Consider the following 21,196-nt stretch of genomic DNA (forward strand, 5'->3'; position numbering starts at 1 on the left):
GGAAGCACTGCAAGAATAAATGGCTTCTCAGGAGGCTTTCAGCAGATAGATGCTCTGAATTTTTGGGGTTTTATACTGGTTCTATTCAACTGCTTAATTATAAATTATTCATTTACTTACTGCAAATACAATTTGGGTTACTGAACTACTGTGTTAGCCCTTTGCAGATGTCCCGGGACCAGTGGGGCCGTAGAAGAGGCTGAAAGGACAGAATCTTTGGATAATCGTATACACCTACTGAGCCTGAGTCTTTCACATCCACACAAATAAGTAGGAGAAAAATCTCTGATAGGAACATATTAGCACCAGAAATAATGATGGATAATTTTTACTTGTGTAAGGTTTTTTTATTATTTTTTTTTCCTTTGGATGAAAATGCCTCCTTATCCCTAGGCTAGCTTCCTAATTTAGTAATTAAATTTATGTATTATGTATTTCAAACAGTTGTGGAAATCAGAGCTTCATTTGGACATACTGAATCATAATCTTGTTAAGTCTTTTCAATTAGTTTACATTTGAGTGTAATGGAAATGTGCTGATTCAGCTTCTAATTAAAGAAATAAGGTGGAAGCTACATAAACTATATCAAGAAGAAAAAATTAACGTTATCATAGATGACTAGAAGAAATATTAATGTATATGTACCATTAAATCTATGAGCAATATTTTACCAACATTTAGCTCTAAAGAAGTATCTGAAATAAATGAGAAAGAAAGGAAGAAATTATTTATTTTGAAAAATAGAAACTAGAACGAAACTTTATATTCACAGAAATGTAATTATATGTTGAAATGTAATTATATAGAAAGGATGAAATCAGAGTTGATGTCAGTTTTTACTGAATGTTATATAGAGCAGATACATGGACATGACATGCTAATTGGAGGAAACTGAATCAGGTTTGGTAAATAACAAAAAATTTGCCCTTTAAAGCAAATGTGGGGAAAAAAACAACAAATAACAAAAACAAAACAGCAAAAGAACCAACAGCACATTCTGAACTATGTTGTGTTTTACACATAGCTTCAATTTTTTTGCATCTTTAATCTTTATATATGGCAACTATTGCCAATACTTATCATAATATAAATGCTCAGTGGTTAAAAATATGCACAGTACTATCGCTGCTATAGTTTATGATGTCAGAAAATTGTATTCATTTATATGAAATTTTATTTTGCCCTATTATTTTCAAATAAGCTTTCATTTTTAAGTATTGCATCCCTAATTTGTAAGATATTAGTAAATATTATGCAAACATTTAGCTTTCAGTGGTAGTAGTGAAACAAGAAAATGGATATTTAGAATGTGAGAGAAAATTAAACAGCCAAGAACTGGAGAAGTTCAAAAGAAAGCTCAGGAAAGTCAGCAACATTTTCCATCAAAATTCTTTAAATCCTAAGAGAGAAAAAAGAAAAACACAGGCAGAGGAAAATGATCAAATTATTTTAAGCAAGACCCATCAAGAAGAACAGGAGATGAAGAGCAAGTGGGTGACAACAAAGAGAGTAGAAAAATGAAGGAGATAAGCTTGAGAGAAGCATGTAGATTTATGGACACAGTTCAGTTTATTTGGGTCACTTTCCCTTGCTTCAGACACAATTGATCATAAAGGTTACTCACCGTACCTTCCCTGTACAAACTTGGTAGACACTGTAGAGATTACATTCTGCTCTGTGCTGCATACTTGTAATTCTTTCTAAGACACAAGACAAATATCTATCTTAAATGGCAACTGCAAAAGTATTTGTGATGCATTACCACCATTCTTTCCCAAGCTTGCTCTGTTATGACCAGCTGCTCCTGTATATTTAGATTGTTTTTATAACTCACAGAGTTTTGATAAAATGTTTGGGTACAGCAAAGTGAGCAAAAGGAAGTGACAGCCATAAATCAGAACTGCCTCTCTCTAAACACTACACATAAATGACAACAAGGGCATTTGCAAAATTGTGATGAATTCGAGTTAGGTAGTTTAACTTCTTGATAATTAGCCAGATTGAATCCTGATGATGATGGTGTCTCTTCTGACTACTCCAAATTTCTCTCATGAAGAAGAGCCATATTTTGAATACCTTAGGATTCTCCTAACAGAAGGGAAATCTTTTGATGGTGTGTAGCAGATATAGTACTCTGAATACCGACTCTTCACAGTCTTTCCTAGGCCTGTAGCAATGTATTTTTATTAAAAAAAAGATAAATAAATCACTTGGCAGAAGCGACACAACACTGAGTGGTTATTGGCTAGTTAAACTACACTGTAGTTCTGTTGGCCCATTCTAGTTCTCAGTCATTCCATCATTTTGGAGTGAAAACAGGCATAAGTTTGTCCCAGGGAATAGGATTATTTTCCCTAGTACATTTGTTGGTGGTGTAGAAGTTATTCCTTTATCTTTCAGTTTATAAGAGTCTTCAAAGTATCAAAAAATAATAATAGAACCACAGAGTTGCTTGGTTGGAAAACACCTTCAAGATCATCAGGTTCAACTGCAACCTAACCATACTATCCTAACAACCCTCCACTAAATCACATCCCTGAGCACCACATCTAAACGGTTTTTAAACACATCCAGGGATGGTGACTCAACCACCACCCTGGGGAACCTATTCCAATCCTTAACAATCCCTTATGTAAAGGAGTTTTTCCTGATATCCAACCTAAACCTCCCCTGGTGCTACTCGAGTCAATTTCCCCTTGTCTTGTCACCTGTCACCAAGAATAATATTTTAGATTTTAGGTAGTGAAACCTATAACCTTTATTTGCCTTGAAAAATCAACTATGATAGTCAGGGAATGTATGGGGGAGAAAAAAAAAAGAAAAAAAAAAGAATAACCGGAATTTCTGAAACAAGTTATTATTCACGTAAAAGAAAACAACAGTAAAGACCAAGGGACTCTCCACACAGAAATGAACTGGAAGAGCTGCCGTAGTGAAAGCATTTTCTAATGATATGTCATGGAAAAGAAAATCTTTAAAAATTAGAGGTTCTATGACTGTCTCTTAAAACTCCATTTCCTATTTGCTTTAAGTGCAACAGCCAAACCTTTTCTGAAGTCACAGGGTAAGATCTCATTGGATTTTAGTGGGATTATCTGAATTTCCTTCAAAGGGCCCAGGCAAACCACTTCCATCAGGTGTTGTTTCTCTGCTCCATGTGTGCCTACCTAGATTTCATATCCTACGGTACCATTTACCATAATTTGGTCAAATAGCATGTTTTGTAAGCAAGGACTGGGTTTGATGCATGATATGCACTCAGCTCTGCACTGATAGCCGTGGCGTTGCTGGCATTGGCTGTGTAGGCGCCGTGATCCCCAGGAGCTGTTCCCAAAGTCCCCGTGGGCTGTGGCGATGCCTCCAGCCCGTGCCCACACTCCTCGTGGTATGTAACGTCCCCAGCGCGAGGGCTCGGTACCATGCGAGTCCCGACAACCGAGACATGGCGTTAACAGGTGATGCACAACCACCTGTGTGAAGCCGCTGGGCGGTCTTCCCGGGCTCTCTCAGGGCACTCCCCGCGGTAGACCCAGCTCCCCGGGGTGCTCCGCTCCTCGGCTTCCTCCTCGGTATACGGGCTGGACAGGGAGCCCGGCCTCACGGGGCATAGGCTGAGGCGGCGGCCCCGAGCCCTGCGGCCCGCCCCGCGCCGCCGCTGGTGGCGGGGGTGGTGCCGCTGCCGCCGAGGCGGGGCCCCGCTCCACTCCGCTCCACCGCGCCGCGCCCGGCCCGCACCGCTCCGCTCCCTCCGCGGCCCCGTTTCGGCTCCGCGGCTCCGGCGCGGCGGTGCTGCCGCGCTCCCCCGCCGCGGTTCCGGGCGCATCCCGCCTCCCAGTATGAATGTGAGGAGGGTGGAGAGCATCTCGGCTCAGCTGGAGGAGGCCAGCTCTACAGGCGGTAGGACGGGAGCGGCGTGGGGGCGCGGAGCTTATTTATTTATTTATTTATTGTAGTTATTTTGGGGTTTTTCCCTTTAAGCAGCAAGTCTCGCAACTCGGCGTGGGGCTTGCAGGGGGAGCTGTCTGCTTGCATGGGGTAAATGCATCTGTGCTGTTTTGGAAAAATGTGTGCGCCTGTGGGGACGGTAAGCAAACGCTTAATGCCAGGGGTCTCGGGCTGAGACGAGCTGAACGCTTTGCAAAAACCGGCCGTAAGGTGCCCGCTGTGGCCGACCTGGTACTTTTGCCTTCACTGAAAAGAGCCAGGGCTAAGAATGGACCTCCGGGGGCACCACGCACCAAACTCCCGGGAGGTAATTTGGTCAGTCCCACGTTCACGTTTCTGCATTAGTCTCCTTTGTATCTTCTCGATGCTTAAATAACAACTACCTGATGGAGAGCAGCGTGCTCTGGTAAGCTAGATGCTTTCTGCTGCCTTTCTCTCCTTAGCGTTGCAATGTGGAGTATACCTGAGAAGGGTTGCAAAATAACTTGTGTTTTGGGGAGGAGAAAAGCAAACTTCGCTGTCTTCCATCCCTTACAGGGTGTTAAGAGCTGTACTCTCAACATACAAAGGAAACATTTGTTTAGAAATGGAGCTGCGTGGATTCAGTGTGCGTATCGTTCTGCTGCCCTGTTTGATATAAAGTGGTTAAGCAGAGGAAGGTTGGAGGATTAATGAATAATTTGCAAAATAGCCAGTCAGAAATAAGGAAAGTTGTTCTCTAAGACAGGATAGAAAACTGTTTCATGTTTCCTTCTGTGTTGCTAGATTTCTCATAAACTGTGTGATGCCAGTGCACAGTAGCAGCCTTGTTGTGAAGTTGCTTGAGAGACAGCAGTGTTCCACCCTTTGCCTGTTTTCTCATGTTTTAAAGTAGTCTTTCTGCTTGTCAGAAGAGGCTCAGCCTCATGTCCTCTGTTGGATTGTGCTCAGCTTTTCACTCTCCTTACTGCTCTAGATGCAGTTGCATGTTAGGGCTCATAGCTCTTCATATAGGATACAGGATCACTTGCCTTGGGGATAGAGAACTTTTGTTCTGAGTGTGCAATTAGTTTTAGGTTACCAGCTCAATTGATAAACTATCTGTGCAGAATTAAATCTTCAAAAAAATGTACACTACAGGAATCCAGCAAAGGATTCAGCCACTAGTGTGATTCTTCTTACTGCTTTTCCAATCACAGCCCCAAAATTGGAATGAAGGCATTTTCCTCTACATATACCCCTGTCAGCCTTACAGCTCTTCTCTGTTATGTGTCAGAAAGTCACTGTTTTTCCATCCCATGTTCTTCATCACTGACAAGTGCTGGTACCTGTGCTATACCAACAGGACTGGTTGGCTAAACACAACTCAGGTCATAACTCAGACACAGTGGGATTTGCACAGCTGCTATTGAGGCATAATTTGTTTTATGGGTCGTTGCTGTAGGTGTTGAAGCATAAAGTGCTCACAGCTTAATGTTTCATCTTATGGGTTTAGATAGTAGTAACAGGAAAGTGTCTTATGTAAACTGAGGAAATATGATCCGAATCAACGCCACACAAATAATGTGATATATCAAGATGGTACTTTTACACAAAATGTTTTCAGTTGAGCTATATATTGTTTGTGTTCTGTGTTAATTCTCTTGATATGCATATCTTGTCAGTTTTAGAACTGAACAATGGATTTGATTCATTTTAAACTTGTGATGGTCAGAGCCAACATACACTTTTGCACTGTTCAAAAGTAAAAAGCAAAATGTGGTTAGAACGTGAGTTACTGTAGGAAAAGCATCTCTCAGAAATTTGTTCTTATGCCAGAAATTGTAAAAGTAAAGACAGTGCTAAAAGCAAATTCTCTTTTGGAAGATCACCACTCAACATATACGTCTCACCGCTGGCTTGATTTTTAAGGAAGCTTTACACTCTGGGCTTCTTTCTTATATGTGAGTGCACACTTGTGTTCATCTTCTCAAAATTTTTACTTCTTTTTGGTCTAAACTTCCCAGTCTGCCTTTCTTTTCTCCGGTTGTCTACCTCCAGGCTTGCAGTCTTTTTCCAGGGCCATCAGCATTTCAGAATGTGTTTGTTGGTTACTTAGTGAGCAAGTTTTCAATAGATTTGTTCTCACTATTTCTCTTCAAATATAAACTACCATTTAAAAAGTAATATTTTAAGTATTGTGTCTGCAGCAGAGGGGTTTGCTGCATGGGAATCAGAAAATGTAACCCATGGAAGTGTAATTGTTTATCTGCTTCATTTTTCCATGCAAAGTGAAGCCAAAGTAATACACAGGCAGCTTGAACTATGAAAATTATTAACAAAAGCAGGAAACATTTTGTACCTTTAAATGAGTAATGATGCCCTTTGGCTGCTCTTCCCCTTACATTTACTGTATTGCAGCTTGGAGGACATCTTTTGTATTCAAGCTAGTGTTGTCTGAAGCACCAGTGGGAGTTGTTGAGTAAGAAAATGTTTCCTGTCTGAAATATTCAACCATTGTAAGGGTGAACTGTTTCATCCATTGGCCCCATGAAAGTCTTTATCCGTGTCTTATCTGAGAGGCCCTTGTGTTTGTGCTAGTGGCAGCCAAAACTCATCTGTTATCAGGTAAAGGCAATAAAGTGTCTTGGCAAAACCAATAGAGCAGAGGGAAATTATTCTTACCCACTGAATTGTTTCTAGTAAGTTTAACCATGAAATGTCTTTTGTGTTGAATATCTAGGACAAATTTAAGCTGCTGTGAATGGTAATATTTGTAAGGCACTATCAGGGTTACTCCTTTCTTTACTGTAGGGTATCACAGGTTCAAAATGGGGATTGTGCTGATCAGTAACCATTTTCTTATTCAGACAACAGAAATCTTTACAAAAGTTGTGAAATTTTTAATGACAAGTCTCCAAGTTTTCTGTATGGTGAGACAGAGCAGTCTCAAATGCTGCATGTAGGAAAGAGATTGTGCATAATCTAAAAATAACAACAACAGATAGAACAACTAGTACCATTGAAAAGTGCTTGTACAACTTTAAGTAATCCTGGAGTTTAGTATTCTCTGTCATACCTTAAGGAGATCCTTATGAAGTAGTGATCACTTCTGGCTTTAACCAATAGCTTGCTCTTGTTGCTTGAGGTATTCTTATGAGGCAGTGGGAGAAATTAAAGAGGACAAAAAGCTACATAAGAAAAGAGCTAAATATAAGAACATAAGAAAAAAAAAATCAAGAAAAATGATGAAAGTTTTCAAAATATGCACTGGAAAACAGTGACAGAAAAATGAGGAATGAAGAAACAGTTTCTTATTCCACTTGAGATTGCTATTAATGAGAGTGTGCCCTGTTGAAGGATACTGGAAAAGGGAGGTGTATGTTGGATGAAGTCCTTCATATCCCAGTTTGGATTCATCTGATGCAATGAGAAGCAGCGACTTTGCAAGTGCCTTACATCAGTGCTCTTATCAGAACTCTGGTTTGCCTAGGAGCTCCATCCATAGGGCATGCTATCAGCAGTCAATGTCACTTTTTCTACTAATGACCTGTTGTCCCTAAACACTCTTCATCTTAGATTTGAGACACCTTCCTGTCATTTTATCTTATGCACATGTATTCCTGTGTCTCTGCCTGATTCTTTCGTAACACAGGTGCATCCTGCTTGTAGGAGCCAGTCAGAAAAGTTGCTTTGAAATGCCATGCGTTTGTGTAAGTTAGAAACATGCAAGGAAAGGAATAAATTAAATGGACTCCTGATCTAATAAAGGAGATTTCTTTATATCACAAATGCAAGTAAATGCAAATATTTTGTATGTAAAAACATACCTCTCATTCATGCAGGATGGAGGAAAGAACTGAAGAACTGTATGCAGTGTAAGCCTCTTTTTAAAATTTTAGTCTTTGCCTCCCTCTCTAGTTTCTATATTCACTAAGCAAATGAAGCAGTGATTAGATGCAAAATTCTAATATTGAGAGCTACATTTGGTGTGAATGCTGAAAATGCCTTGGCTTCCCAAAAGTGTCAACTCTATAGGTTTTGCACAAAATATTGTTTTAATTAATCTGTGCTTTGAAGCTTTTAATCATGCTAGGAGAATTAATATAGATAACCAAATGTGTGGATGATTTTCAGGTATACTGTGTTCAGAGAACTGACTCCAGGTGGTTTTAGACTTTATGAAATATAGAGGCAGATGGGATCTAGCACTTAATGTAGCCGTAAGAGAAGTAGATAGCTTGTGTCATGGAAAGCTTTTACAGTGTATCAGATATGCACTTAGTACTCTGCTTTGGGCTGGAACTGAATATTTGATCTGTGGAGTGTTCAACTGTAATCTATCCCATCTCCACCATCCTGTTTGCCATTGTGATTTATTCAGAATCTTTTGGCACTTGAAAAAGAAAGTATCTAAAAATACCACAATGCCTGATTGCTTCGCTATTTCACAGATAAGTGCATTCTTGCTAGCCTGCCCTGCTATCCTTCCCCCCAAATTCGGCTTGTCCTCTCTTTCTTGCAAATGTACAGACCACCAGAATAGATTGTATTCAGAACCTTGCTTGTCAAATGAATGCTGGTCATATATTGTCTGCTATTAGCAGAGGCCATTACTCCTATTTGAGATGAGAGAGACTATATTGGCACAAGGTTGTGTGCTGGGACAGGAGCCAAATCTTTTTTTTTTTTTCTTTTTTTTCTGGTAGCAGTAGTCAATACAGTCTGAACCAAGTAGGATTCTCTTATTTATTGGCATACAATTTAATTAAAAGCCCTCGACCTATTCTGGGCAGTGAGGGTTCCAGACATCAAAACTTTCTTTGCTGAGAGCACAGCATGGTGGCACAGCTAGGGATGGTAAATGGACAAGTTTGGACATTATATCTCCATAATGTTTGGCTTGAGCTATAATTTATGTCTGTGTCAGAAGTAAACGAACAAAAGATTGACAACAGGTGTTAATTTTTTGATAGCATTTGTCACTTCAAAATCATGTTTTCTGTGGTGAGGTCTTTGCTTCCTATTGCTTTGCTGGCTAGTCAGTATTTGGCCCAGGTTTCTCACTGAGTACATCAGATGCAATTTGGAAGAGAATTGAAAATGTACGCAATACGTATATATATTTTTGTCTGCAGGGCTGTGAAAAGCCTGAAGTCCACTTATTTTGTGATGTTCTTCATTATTATTTTGCAATTGTATTACAGGAGACTTGTATTGTAGCACTGTGTAGATCATGGATTTATTTTATTTTCATTTTCCACTCTCACACTGAGGGGGAAATCAGTTCTGCGTTATTGCCTTCATGCATGTGACAGCAGTGGAGATTGGAGTCTGATCTTGCTGCTATGAATGTGAGAGGTCTATAGACAACTATAGCAGTTTAAAATATGTTATTGGGTGGAAAAATATATCGAATTTATTCACTCAAACAGAAGAAAACTGTATATCTGAACTCATACTGTGTTGTATTTCTGGCAACCTAGTGGAGACTTAATGTGGTATTAAAAGGATCTAGCTTTCTTTCAAAGGTCTGAAATAAATGTAGTGTTGCTTTTCTTTTTTTGTATTCTTTTTCACCTATAAAACCTTTTTTTTTTTTTTTTGAGATACAGTTTATAGTCACAATCATCTGTTGTGTAAGTTATGCTGCAGTGACACAGACAGTGGTGCAAAAGCCACAGATGTTTATGTGTGCTCTGGAGGAACTACAGGTGGAGGGCATGGTAAAAGGGAATTTTTAGCTATGAATGTATTGCTCTCTTAAGAACCATTCACACTTTAATGTTTGGACTTTATTGTAAGAGAAAATATATTTGTAGGCTAGATATTTTCACCAAATTAAATGTAAGCCCAGAAGCTTTGTGGAGCACTCTGAGGTGTCTAGCCCTCTAGTGCACGTTCTAGCATTGTGCCACAAAGGGACTAAGTGGTGACACATAGAAATTGTTATACAAAATTAAAGGCTTTAAATGTCCTAAGACATAGATTGCAAGGTGATTTCTTTGTTCCATACTGTCAGTAAGAAAGGCTTTGCTATTTCAAGGACGTGAAGAAAGACCAATTTTACTGATGTATTGTCTTGGTCTCTCAATTTTCAGTTACCTTTCCAGCAGAGAGAATTTTTATGAATATTGCTTTGGTCAATCGGTTTTAGAACAACAAATCTTTTTCCTATTTTTGAATAATTTTTGCTTGCACTTGTAAGCCAGAAGTAACAGTTAGGATTTATTAGAATTTTAAAGATGTAGCCATAAACATTTATGATGGGTCTGATTTGTCACAGCATGGTGTGCTTTTTTTTTTTTTTTCCCTCTCTCCATAAACTCATTTATCCTTGCCCAAAGTGGGAACAACCAGAAGAGTACATCATCATGGTAACTCATTTACTCTCCTCACTGTTCCTATAAACCCTTTGATACAACTGGGAATAATTGCAGTGCAGAATAAGGATCCTAATATTTGTGCAGATCAGGAGAATGCTAAACCTGGAACTGAAACACAGTTTGAAATTATGTGATTGCATGTAAAGAAAGGAAACAGCTGTACTGGAAATACTTAGCAGTAATTAAAGGCTTTATATCTCTGGTATATCTTGATATAAAGTCAAATGACCCAAACCTCTTACTGAATTGCTCATCTACACAGTTAACGGTAAAAAGAGCAGAATGTATCTCCAGTCTCTGAATATCTATATGAAATAGTATCTTGGGGGTTCCCTAATTTCTACTGCCTGGCCGCTGCTGCCAGAAGTGTACTTGCTGTCTGGGCATATATAGTGTGTTGTACTCTAGCTATTTCCCCTGCTGTACAAGGTCTACAGTAGGGGAAAATAAACAATGAATGTAGTGGTGCTTATGCTGCTCTAGGAGAGGAATTCTTGGGTGAGATCCTCAGCCTGTTTCTTCTATGCTCCCACAGAAATGTGTCTAGTAATCTGTACCGATTGATTTCCAAATCCTTCAACAGTTTTATGAAATAGAGCAGAAACAATGATTCAGATGATATCACTGAGTCACTGCATACATGGAGCCTGCAATATTAACAAATATCTGAGTTTGTGTACCGAATGCAGTAATATTATTTTTTTCATTTTGTTGGTTGCACTCCAAAGCATGGTTTTTAATTACTTAAGAGTTGCCGTACTACAGTATGTCCTGTTCTTTGCTTGTACTGCCTCTATAGTTTTTTATTTTGAATTAAAATTTGAAACAACATTTTATAAGAGAGAAATTATACTCTACTCCATCTCACATGCGTTTATGAATACAGTTTGGTTTGATCAGTGCTGACAAACCCCTGGAAAAATTTATGAAATCCATTTGACTTGGAACATATGTTGTAATGCTGTTACAAATTCTAATAAAATCATGTGGAAAGACAACATTGTGCCAAACAGAAGATAGACACAGTACAACAAAAACAATTACACTAAATGGACAATGTCCTACATGCATGCAGTAAATTGTAATGGAGGGCAAGTACAGTTGTAGGCTTTTTCATTTTTTTTTCATTTATTTTTAATATCTTGTCTCATGCAATTTGAAATGATCTTCTGGCAGTTTCACCATGTATAGTATTAGTCAGATACAGGTGTCATTGCAAGATTATTAATTTTTTAATATGTTGATATAAACAGGCTAAATAACAGATTAACTCTCTCTCTCTCTCTCTCTTCACTTTATACCTTTTAAAACAACTAATACAATTTTAATGCTTTTATGTGGATGTTGCTGCTTGTGGTCTCAAAGATTATCCTATGAAAGTTTGACTTTCTTGAGGCTGTTTTAGAGCATGCCAGACTATTTTTCATCAGAAAGTGTCCCCTGCACACATACTATTTGTACCAGCACTGGGAAGGATGCGGGACAGGTGGGTGTTGGGGTAATGACAAGCTGAGCATCTTGAGTTCTCACCCAAACAGGTAGAAGAAATGTGAGGAAAAAAATGGCAAGAAATGCATTCTCATGGTATCTGAGCAAGCTGACTGTGGGATCCGCTGTTCTATTATCTTTACCTCGAGATAAACAAACTGTGTTTATCTACGATGCATAGGGGAAAAATCCCTAATGAATGCTTTTTGAAGCAATAGAAATGATGTATTTCAAGTAGATACAGTAATAGAATTGTGTTTTGCTTTATTGAATGCTGATTGTAGTATGGCAGGTGTTTCCTCAGATCACCATAGGTCTTGAGTTTTGACAGCATGCCTAGTTTTAACGAAATGATACCCAGATGAAATATAAGTCAATAGTCAGAATGATAAATGACAGTGCTCGGTAAGTGAACTCTACATCTTTAATGATTCATTCTTTCTATTCTTTCTCTTTTTCCTTTTCCATGTTGACTTATGTGCATCTGAGGTTACTTGGTTGCATTCTGAGATGCAACATTATAAGAAGTATCACATGTAGTAATACTGTAGGAAATAGAGAAAAATAAATCCATACTGTTCCTCCGTAGTATTTTGTGCTGGCAGCATCCACCTGCTGAAACATGTATATTCTGAAGTTCTCCATTAGCTTTGTTTATTTTAAAGCCACTGCTTTCAGTCTGTTCCTGTAGGTTTACACACTTGTGTCCCTGTCAGGGCACTGGAGAGAGAGGAGGCCAAACAGCAAGATGGATTCAGTAAAGGGCTTGCATGGTGGTTAATGTCCCCTTTGCAGAAGGCTGAGCCTTTGAGTTGTTCAAGCAATGGCCCTGTTTTGCCTCCATTTGGTTGCCACTTGGAAGAGTCATATGAACTCCTCGCCCAAAAGAGCCCTTTCTCTCTTTCTTGGTGTAATCTTATTCCTTGTTCTGATGATGTTTAGATGTTACACAGTTTATTTTTTTCAAAGCTGGTTGATTGTCACAGAAAAGCAGAATATTTGATGCTTCCAATGAACTGGTGGGACACTATGCAAGTTTTATAAAGCTGAATTCCAATAGCCAGCAGGAAAAATATGGTGAGGTTAAGGGGAGGAAGGAACACATCTAACTAAGGGTATATGGTGTTCTTTACGTGGCACATTGGCTAGCATTGGTCCTACACCATTTAGGTATTATGTAGACTTGCAAAAATATTTGCTTCATTTGCACCTTTTTTCTTTTTTTTAGCTAATTTTCTGATCCTAAAATACAATAAAACAGTTCAAGGTTTCGATACACTTAGAAACAAGAAGTGATCTGTACGTTATAACAGACTATTTGAGATTTTTTTTTTTTCCTTTCCAAAGATAATATTTAAAAATACAGTCAAAAGCATTTTGGCATGGTCACAAAGGAGTGCCATACCTATCTGAAAGGTGTCAGTAAATTTCTAACAATATATTAAATTGCTACTAGACTGAAAGTCTATTAAGGCTTTTTCAGTTAAAGAAGAAAGTAGGCTTTTTTCTCTATTTTCCTTTTAAGAACCCGTAACACTAATGGTGTGTTTTCCAATATGTTGCATCACAAAGAATACATGAATAAACAGCTGTCAGTTGAGAGACTAATTCCTCACTGAAAACAACAACAACAAGCCTGATGACATTATTAAACTGTTATTTGACAAATGGTAACTTACAATGCTGCTCATATAGATGGTGGGTAGCTTTAGAATAAGTCTGAATTCAGTAGTAGGCATATAGTTAAGAAATCAGTGTCAGTTTATCTAATTGTTGGAATAATGCTAAAACAACACTTCATTTTGAAAGAGAGGGCATACTGATTAAATATATTGAACTGAAGCAATTAGTGTAAATTTCTTGATGCCTTAGTGCCTGTTTCAGTTTGATTAGAAGATCTGAATATATGACCATTGCAATACAGTGTAGTGTTTACAACAGAGAATCCTGTTGTACTTAAGGAATATGCATTGTCAAATATGTTTGAACAGTAGACTATTAGTCCTTTAGATTCTGAAATCTCTTACAGAGAAGGAAAGAAAGAAAGCTTTTATCTCTTCCTGTATAGTCTATAGTTTATTAAATTTATTAAACCAAAGAAGATAGACTTTGGCTTTATAGGATACCAAGCTACGCTGACAATATACCTTGTAGTGCTAATGCTCATGGAAGCTTTTAATACTAACAAAAGTATATGAGAGACAAAATGACACATCAAAATAGAGCCTGTTTCCCTGCTCAGGATTTTGGAGAATATTTCCAGTGGAGAAAAGCATACGTATAACTTATTCTTTTTAAGAGTCAGCTAATTATTTGCTTTCTGGGAAGCAAAACTTCAAGGAATGCTCATGTATCTGGATATCATTATTTGATACATATTTTAAGAACAGTAAAAGTACACAAACATCACCAAAGCTGAGGATTTTCTGTCTTACAATAAAATAAAAAAGATGTACACTCAGTCAAATTTCTAGGTTTCTGTGGATGCTGAGTACATACAGTTGTCTAGTCAGGGCAGAAATGCAAAATGCAGTTCAGTGTTTTTATTACACGCATTTGTAATTTTCAAATAAAAGCAATAAAGATGTAGAATTACAGAAAAATAGTTCAGGAGAGAAGTTAAGAACTCTTATTATCTATCCTGATGGCTAAGGGCAGGATCAAATATTAATGGTAGTCCAGGCAGCTTTTTGTCTTATGTACTTAAAATCCACTATTACTAAGTGATTCATAACATTGATAAATAATTTACTTCAGAATTTGTGTTTGCTGGTACAAAGTTTGTCTAAGTTCTAAAGTAAATCGTACTTTTAAATCCTAGAACATATAACTGATGAAATATATACCCCAGATTTTACAGCTGAATAGGGTGAAAACATTATGGCATGGAAATTAGACTGTTGGCTTATTTATACTTTCAGGTAAGAATGACTACTCCTTTTACAGCTGTGCCCTACATGTTCAGTAGTGTTAGATCTCCCAGATGGATATGTTTTACCTAGTAGTTTTTCTTTCTGTTTCTTTAGGATAAGATATTTATTTGGAACTCTACCTTATGTCGTTTATATTACAAACGAATCTTTGAGAGTTGGGTTGTTTTTTTTTTTTTTTTTTTTATCTTCTAAATTCAAAGTTGTTTACTGACCACAATGCTTGAAATGGAGGTCGGGGGGAAAGGAAAAAAGATTTGGTGCAATTTTAATCTTTGATCTCCAAAAGTTACTGCCTCGCACATAGGAGATTGACAGCTTCCCCCTTTCGATGGTAGGAGTTACATCCTCAACAGAGGTGAGAACGTAATCTCCCAGCACCTGTTTGAGAAATCACTGAAGTAAGCATCCTTGCGGTGCAGCAAATCTTTCGTAGCTCTCAGGAATTTGGGATGTGGTAAGAGCTGCTGGCTTACAAGAAATAACAACCACTGATACTTCCCTTCTTCTGTGGGAAGTTAGATGGTATACTGCATGGATCTGGGATCTGTATGGGCCTCCAGAACTTGTCTGTTTTGAGATATGAATTCCAAATAAATGGAGATAAAGATAGTTTCAACTTGCATAACTTTCTAGCTGTGGGGTTTAGACCTTCAGAAAAGAGTTATAGAAATGAGAGGGAAAACTTTGCAAGTGAACTTTTTATGAACTGCTTGTTTTCTAAGGATATTTCAGCTCTTGAACATTTGATACATAGCATAAACATCTTTCTCTCTTTCATAAATAAAAACTCAAGACAGTTACTTTAAACATCTTTTTTTAACATGAAAGGTCAGTGTTGTAGGCAATAGCGAAGCTTTTGAAGTTTCAAACACTTGTTATTCAGATTTTTTTATCAGCGCTCACACTTGAAAATGTGCCTCTGCTTTATGAGTTTTTTTTGCCAAATGTTGTTATAACGATAAAATAGTGTGTGCTCATTTTTGCTCTCATTTTTCAAGGCTGATGTATATAAGGCTTTAACTATGAAGGATGTTATATTTCATGCCAGTTTAATCCTTCCTAGTTTTAATTTTTGGTGTATATACATTGAAAGACTTTCACTTTTGTCCAGTGCCTGATTAAAATCACCATCTTGCATTACATTACAATGCAAATGGCCACAGAGGATTTATTATCTATCTTTTCCAAATTCATTTTTATCACTTGATAGTTTAGGGGTATGGCACTTTAGAACTCTCTTCAGGAAAGTTCTGTGATAGCTCATCTGTGGATGTTAATAAATTAAGCTGTGTGTTTGAATTCAGTGGTGAGATGTGATAAAGCTGTGTTAACTAACCCAGGCGGAGCCTTTTATCAGGCTGTTCTCCAGAGGCACTAGCCTGGCTCTCTGACTTTACACCGTTCAACGTTTCTTGTGTTCAACTTGCTTGGAAAACATTGATTTTTACACACATAACAGATTCTTCTCTCTGTATACTTTGGCAGCTTCATGGTGTTAACATTTATTATAACTAATGTGTTTTATAAATTGTGTGGCTTTGCCTTCACAGTATCCATTCTCCCTGTGAGTTTAATTTGTATGTGCTATAAATCAGTCTAGGATTGTCTTTTTCCTTCAGAACAACCGTGTTGGACACTTGACCTTACCTAGAAATAAAGCATGCAATTAAATCTATTTGTTGTGCCTATTCCTATATAACTTCTTATCAGGCTAGTCATTAGTTTTTTGTTGAGCTATTAAGTCAGCAATCATTTACCCTTTGATAGTGCTGCAAGGAGATCCACATTGTGAACCTATCCCCCAATGAACAATGCTTTTTAATTAAAATTCTCACTATCTTAACATAAGATTCAGCTTTCCAGCCACTCTGTCCCAAGCCTGTGATGTTGCACAGGGATGCTGTGACAAAAGTGCAGGATTCGACACTTGATCTTGTTTAAGCTCATACATTTGAACTCAGCCTAGAAATCCAGTCTGTCCAGATCTTTCTGTAGGGCCTTTCTACCACCAGACAGATCAGTACTTCCTACCAGCTTGATATCGCCTGCAAACTTACTGAAGGTGCTCTCAATCGCCTCATCCAGATCATCAATAAAGACATTAAACAGAGTTGGCCTCAGTATTGACCTCTAGGGAGCACCACTTGTGTCTGGTCACCAGCTGGATTTAACTCCATTTGCTACTAGTCACTGCGTCCAGCCATCCAGTCAGTTTTTAACCAGCAAAGAATGTATCTGTCAGTCCATGAGCTGCAAGCTTCTCCTGGAGAATATTGCAAGAGACAATGTCAAAGACTTTGGTGAAGTCTAGGCAGACTACGTTAACAGCCTTTTCCTCATCCACTATATGGGTCACCTGAATGCAGAAGGAGATCAGGTTGGTCAAGCAGGACCTGATTTTCATGAGCCCATCTGGATGGGCCTGATCCTGTGATTGTCCCACACATGCTATGTGATCTCCCTCAATATGATCTGCTCTATAACCTTTCCTAGCACCAAGGTCAGGCTGATGGGCCTGTAGTTCCCTGGATCTTTCTTCATATGTTTCTTGTTGAGGGGCATCACGTTGGCAAGTTTGATCAACTGAATACCTGTTAATAGTTAGAATTCAGTAACTGATCATCTGGAGCACATCTTCTTACTTAGCTCCATCTCAAAGTATCCAATTTGTGCACTGTCCATCCATTCCACGATTTAAACAGAATGTGGTATCTAGGGGCTGTTAGGTGACTTCTTCTGAAAGCACGCTCCTGATGTGAATGGAAATGTTAACATTCACATGCCAGTCAGCACTGTGGGAGACTTCCAGTTCTCCAGGGGACCAGAAATTGGGTGTTTGTTGAATTAGTTTCATCTGCTTTGCAGAATTCAAATGTCATCCTTTCTAGTTCAGGGAATTTATGGAGACATGCCTTGCACCTATATATATATTAGGATTTACTAAAATACAGTAAAATATTCAGAGTAGATATTAATTTCACCAAAATTGCAGATTGTAAGTTATTAAAACCAAATCCCTACTTAGAGGTGTTTCAGAATCTAATCGCTATCACCAAGCAACAGCATCGCTGAGGAGAAACGGTCCTCAGTACTTGATAACTACAATCACTTGCACTGATTGACATAATAGTCATTACATATATTCAGGCTACTCATGTCGTTGTGCCTATAGAATGGTAATGTGCAGAAGTTTGTACAGAGTTTCCATTAGCAAAATGCATTATTGAACAGGAAAACAGCTGTGTCAAAAATAAGCATTGCAGGTTTTAAAAGTAGAATACGTGTGTGCTAGAATTTCAGTTTTGGACTTGGTATGTATATTAGATTGGTAGTATCGCAGGCTGCGTTCTGCAACATTATATAGACGTGCACTGGTAACTTGTAACGTCTGTGTTTCAGACTGCAATTAATTATTAACAGAAAATTATATAAAATCAATACAAAACCAGAGGAAAAATAAGACAATAATCACATTATAAAGTTATAGAAGGGACTTTAAAGTTCATCGAGTTCAAACAGCATAGGCAAGGACATGTTCCAATCAGTCACTAGATCAGGTTGCCTCAAAGCCCCATGTAACCTGACTTTGAACATTTCCAGGGTTGGAGCATCTGCAACTCTGGGCAATTTCTGCTTGTGATTACACTAAAATCTGAAAATTTAAACTACTGTGCACAAGCTGTGCTGCTCCCTGACTGGTTTTTAAGTACATTTATAGTTTGTATGTAGCAATTGAGTAGAATTTTCCTTGCACACCATGACTGTGTGGTATAATACTTCTCTTGCTCCCTTTAGAAATAGCCACAAAGCTAAAGGAACTTCATTTGGTCTTTGTCGTTTTTAAGCTCAGAAACTACACCTTGCAATGCCTTTCAGTCCTAAGGATTCATATGTTTTGTTCAGAGTAATTATGCTTCTTTTAAACATTGTTAAATTGCTCCCAAATCGAATTATCTCAGGAATGACGCAGCTAACAGATTTATTCTTAGCTCTTGTAAGTAACATCTCAGCCTACTATGAAAAACATTTTAAAATCTGGAAGATGAAGACTTCATTCCTAGTCCCCCACGTTCACTTTGCTTAAACGCCATACAGATTTCTTTTTCCCAGAGTTCTGTGAAAGCAGAGCTATTCTGTGTTGGAAGCTAAGAAGGAATTAAGGGTAATTTGGGGGGGGGGCTGAAAGTGACTGAAAGTTTCTACTTAGCACTGAGGAGACCACAATTGGAATACTGTGCCCTTTCTGGGCTGCCCAGGGAGACATGGACATAAATGGAGAAAGTTGTGTGAAGAGCCATGCGGAAGATAGAGGGAATGGAGCATGTCACCTATGAGGAGAGGCTGAGAGAGCTGGGACTGTTCAGCTAGGTGAAGAGGAGGCTTAGGGGAAACTTATTGATAAGTAGAAACATCTGAAGAGAGGATGCAGAGGGCATGGAGCCAGACTCTTTTCAGTGGTGCTCAGTGCCAGGACCAGAGGCAATGGACTCAAACTGGAGTGCAGGAGGTCCCTTCTGTACATCAGGCAGTGCTTCTGTGTTGGTGATGGAACACTGGCACAGGCTGCCTGGGTACTGTGAAATCTCCTCCTTGGAGATCTTCAGAAGTCATTTGGATGTAGGCCTGGCACCCTGCTCTGGCGTCCCTTCTGGGGCTGAGGTGGGACCAAGGAAGGACCCTTCCAACCTCAGCCGTTCAGTGATACTGTGATTGAAACAGATGACTTTAAGAACTGGCGTTATATACTATAGGTGCATTAACTGTAATTGAATTTGTAGGGATGCTTTTGTTTTTGTGGCCACCAAAATATGACATTTTTCATCTTTTTAGATTTCCATACAAACTTTTGTATTTAAAAACTATACCACGGATAATCCTCGCTAAGGAGAACAGAAAATTGGAATTAATATATTTAAGCAAATGGCAAGGAAAGCAGTAGTTACCTATGAAATTGAAAGAGTGGTTCTGCAGTTTGATGCACTGTGTAAGTAATAGATTAAGGATTAGAAAAGAATGGTTTTATGCATTCAGTGTTAAGTAATTTACTTCTCAATTAGCTGAATGCAAGAAAACTTTATTAGCTTCATTTTTTTACTGTGTCTGTGTATATGGTATTTGATTTTGTTGTATATGCATGGTGTTTCTAAATGAAATGAATAGGTCAGCTGGATAAACTGTTTAAATCCGTTCATACTGGCTTTTACAGAAGTTTTCAAAGCCTAAGTCTGGGATGTGTACAAAGCTGTTCTTTTTCCAGTGAAAATGTATACCAGATTAGTGGGGCTGGAGCTTGCTCATGTTTTCACTTTGATTGATTAAATTATGTTGGAAGTTTCCTGTGTTGTAGCCCATGGCAGTACCATGTAGATACTGTATAATGACCCATTTAAGAAATGTAGTCAGAACAGATGCTATAAGAATTGCATATAAACATGTATAGAGAAAATGCCTTCAGTCAAGTGAAGAATTTTACAGTTGCTAATTGAACATAGGGAGCTGAACTCAAGTAAATATTAGCCTATTTTTAAAGTATAATATTAAAAGGTTGTATCATTACATCAGCCAGAGCCTTTTCTTTTGAATTGTACCATTAAATTTTTGTCTTCGTCTTTATTTGAACATGAGAAATTTTCACCTGAACTAAATTTCTGTCTAGAGCCTCATTTTATGCTAGGTTGGATACTGATCCTGCTATTATGAGTTTACTCTTTCTTTTTTAATATTGATAAAAAGTAAACCATTAGTTTTAAAGTTTTCTTATGGAGTATTAATGAGAAGCACTTTAAAAATGTTTAAGGGAACAGCTGAAATATTTGTATTTTTTTTCTGAAATTTCTCCTAAGAAGACTTGCTCATCATTATAACAAAGTATCAATATGATCTTGTCTGAAGCTTTTGTTACATCTAATAATTAGAAAAATCTTAGTAATAATGAAAAAATCTGACACTTTTCCAAACATTTTAAATTTCACAGTTTGATTATCAGATTATGTTTGTGTCAAAATCACATCTAAGAAAATCACTTATTAGATTTTGCAAACTCATGAGAGTTTAAAAGCAGATTATAACACTGAGGTGGTAAAACTGGGCACATGAGTTCTCAACTGGGTTTGAAGGCCAGACTCATTTTAAGCTATATTTTCAGGCTTTCAGGGCCTACACTAAAGACTTCAATGAGACAGTTGTTCAAAACCAAAAAAATTGCTCTGTTAGTACTTGTCAATGCCATACCAGTAATTTTAGTAGAGAGGAAATATACATTCAGTTGCTGCAGTTTATTTATTAGCTATGTGCTCAATTTGAAACTTCTTTTCCAAAGTTTTTCAAAGCACAAGTAACAACAAAATGCTAAATTTTCAAAAATGAAAACTAAAAATTTCATATAATAAAACATGGCTACAGTTCTGTTTCAAATAAATGCTTGTCATAAGAGTTAAAACAACAAAAAGGAGATTCAGAAGCTATTGCAATTACTTGTGGGGTAAG

The 21,196-nt window shown here is 37.9% G+C and overlaps 1 protein-coding gene across 2 annotated transcripts in view; it reads left to right on the forward strand.

Moving 5' to 3' along the window:
• Positions 1-3,662: 3,662 nt before the first annotated feature.
• Positions 3,663-21,196, forward strand: part of KCNIP4 (potassium voltage-gated channel interacting protein 4) — a 384,702-nt gene continuing 367,168 nt past the window's right edge. For both annotated transcript variants that reach the window (XM_085223403.1, XM_085223406.1), the window contains exon 1: positions 3,663-3,897. In XM_085223403.1, the coding sequence (XP_085079529.1) occupies positions 3,837-3,897 (61 nt within the window). In that variant the 5' untranslated portion in view covers positions 3,663-3,836. The remainder of the gene's footprint in view (positions 3,898-21,196) is intronic.

The sequence above is a fragment of the Meleagris gallopavo genome, chromosome 4, assembly GCF_905368555.1.
Source record: "Meleagris gallopavo chromosome 4, MGAL_WU_HG_1.1, whole genome shotgun sequence".
Classification (NCBI taxonomy): Eukaryota; Metazoa; Chordata; class Aves; order Galliformes; family Phasianidae; genus Meleagris; species Meleagris gallopavo.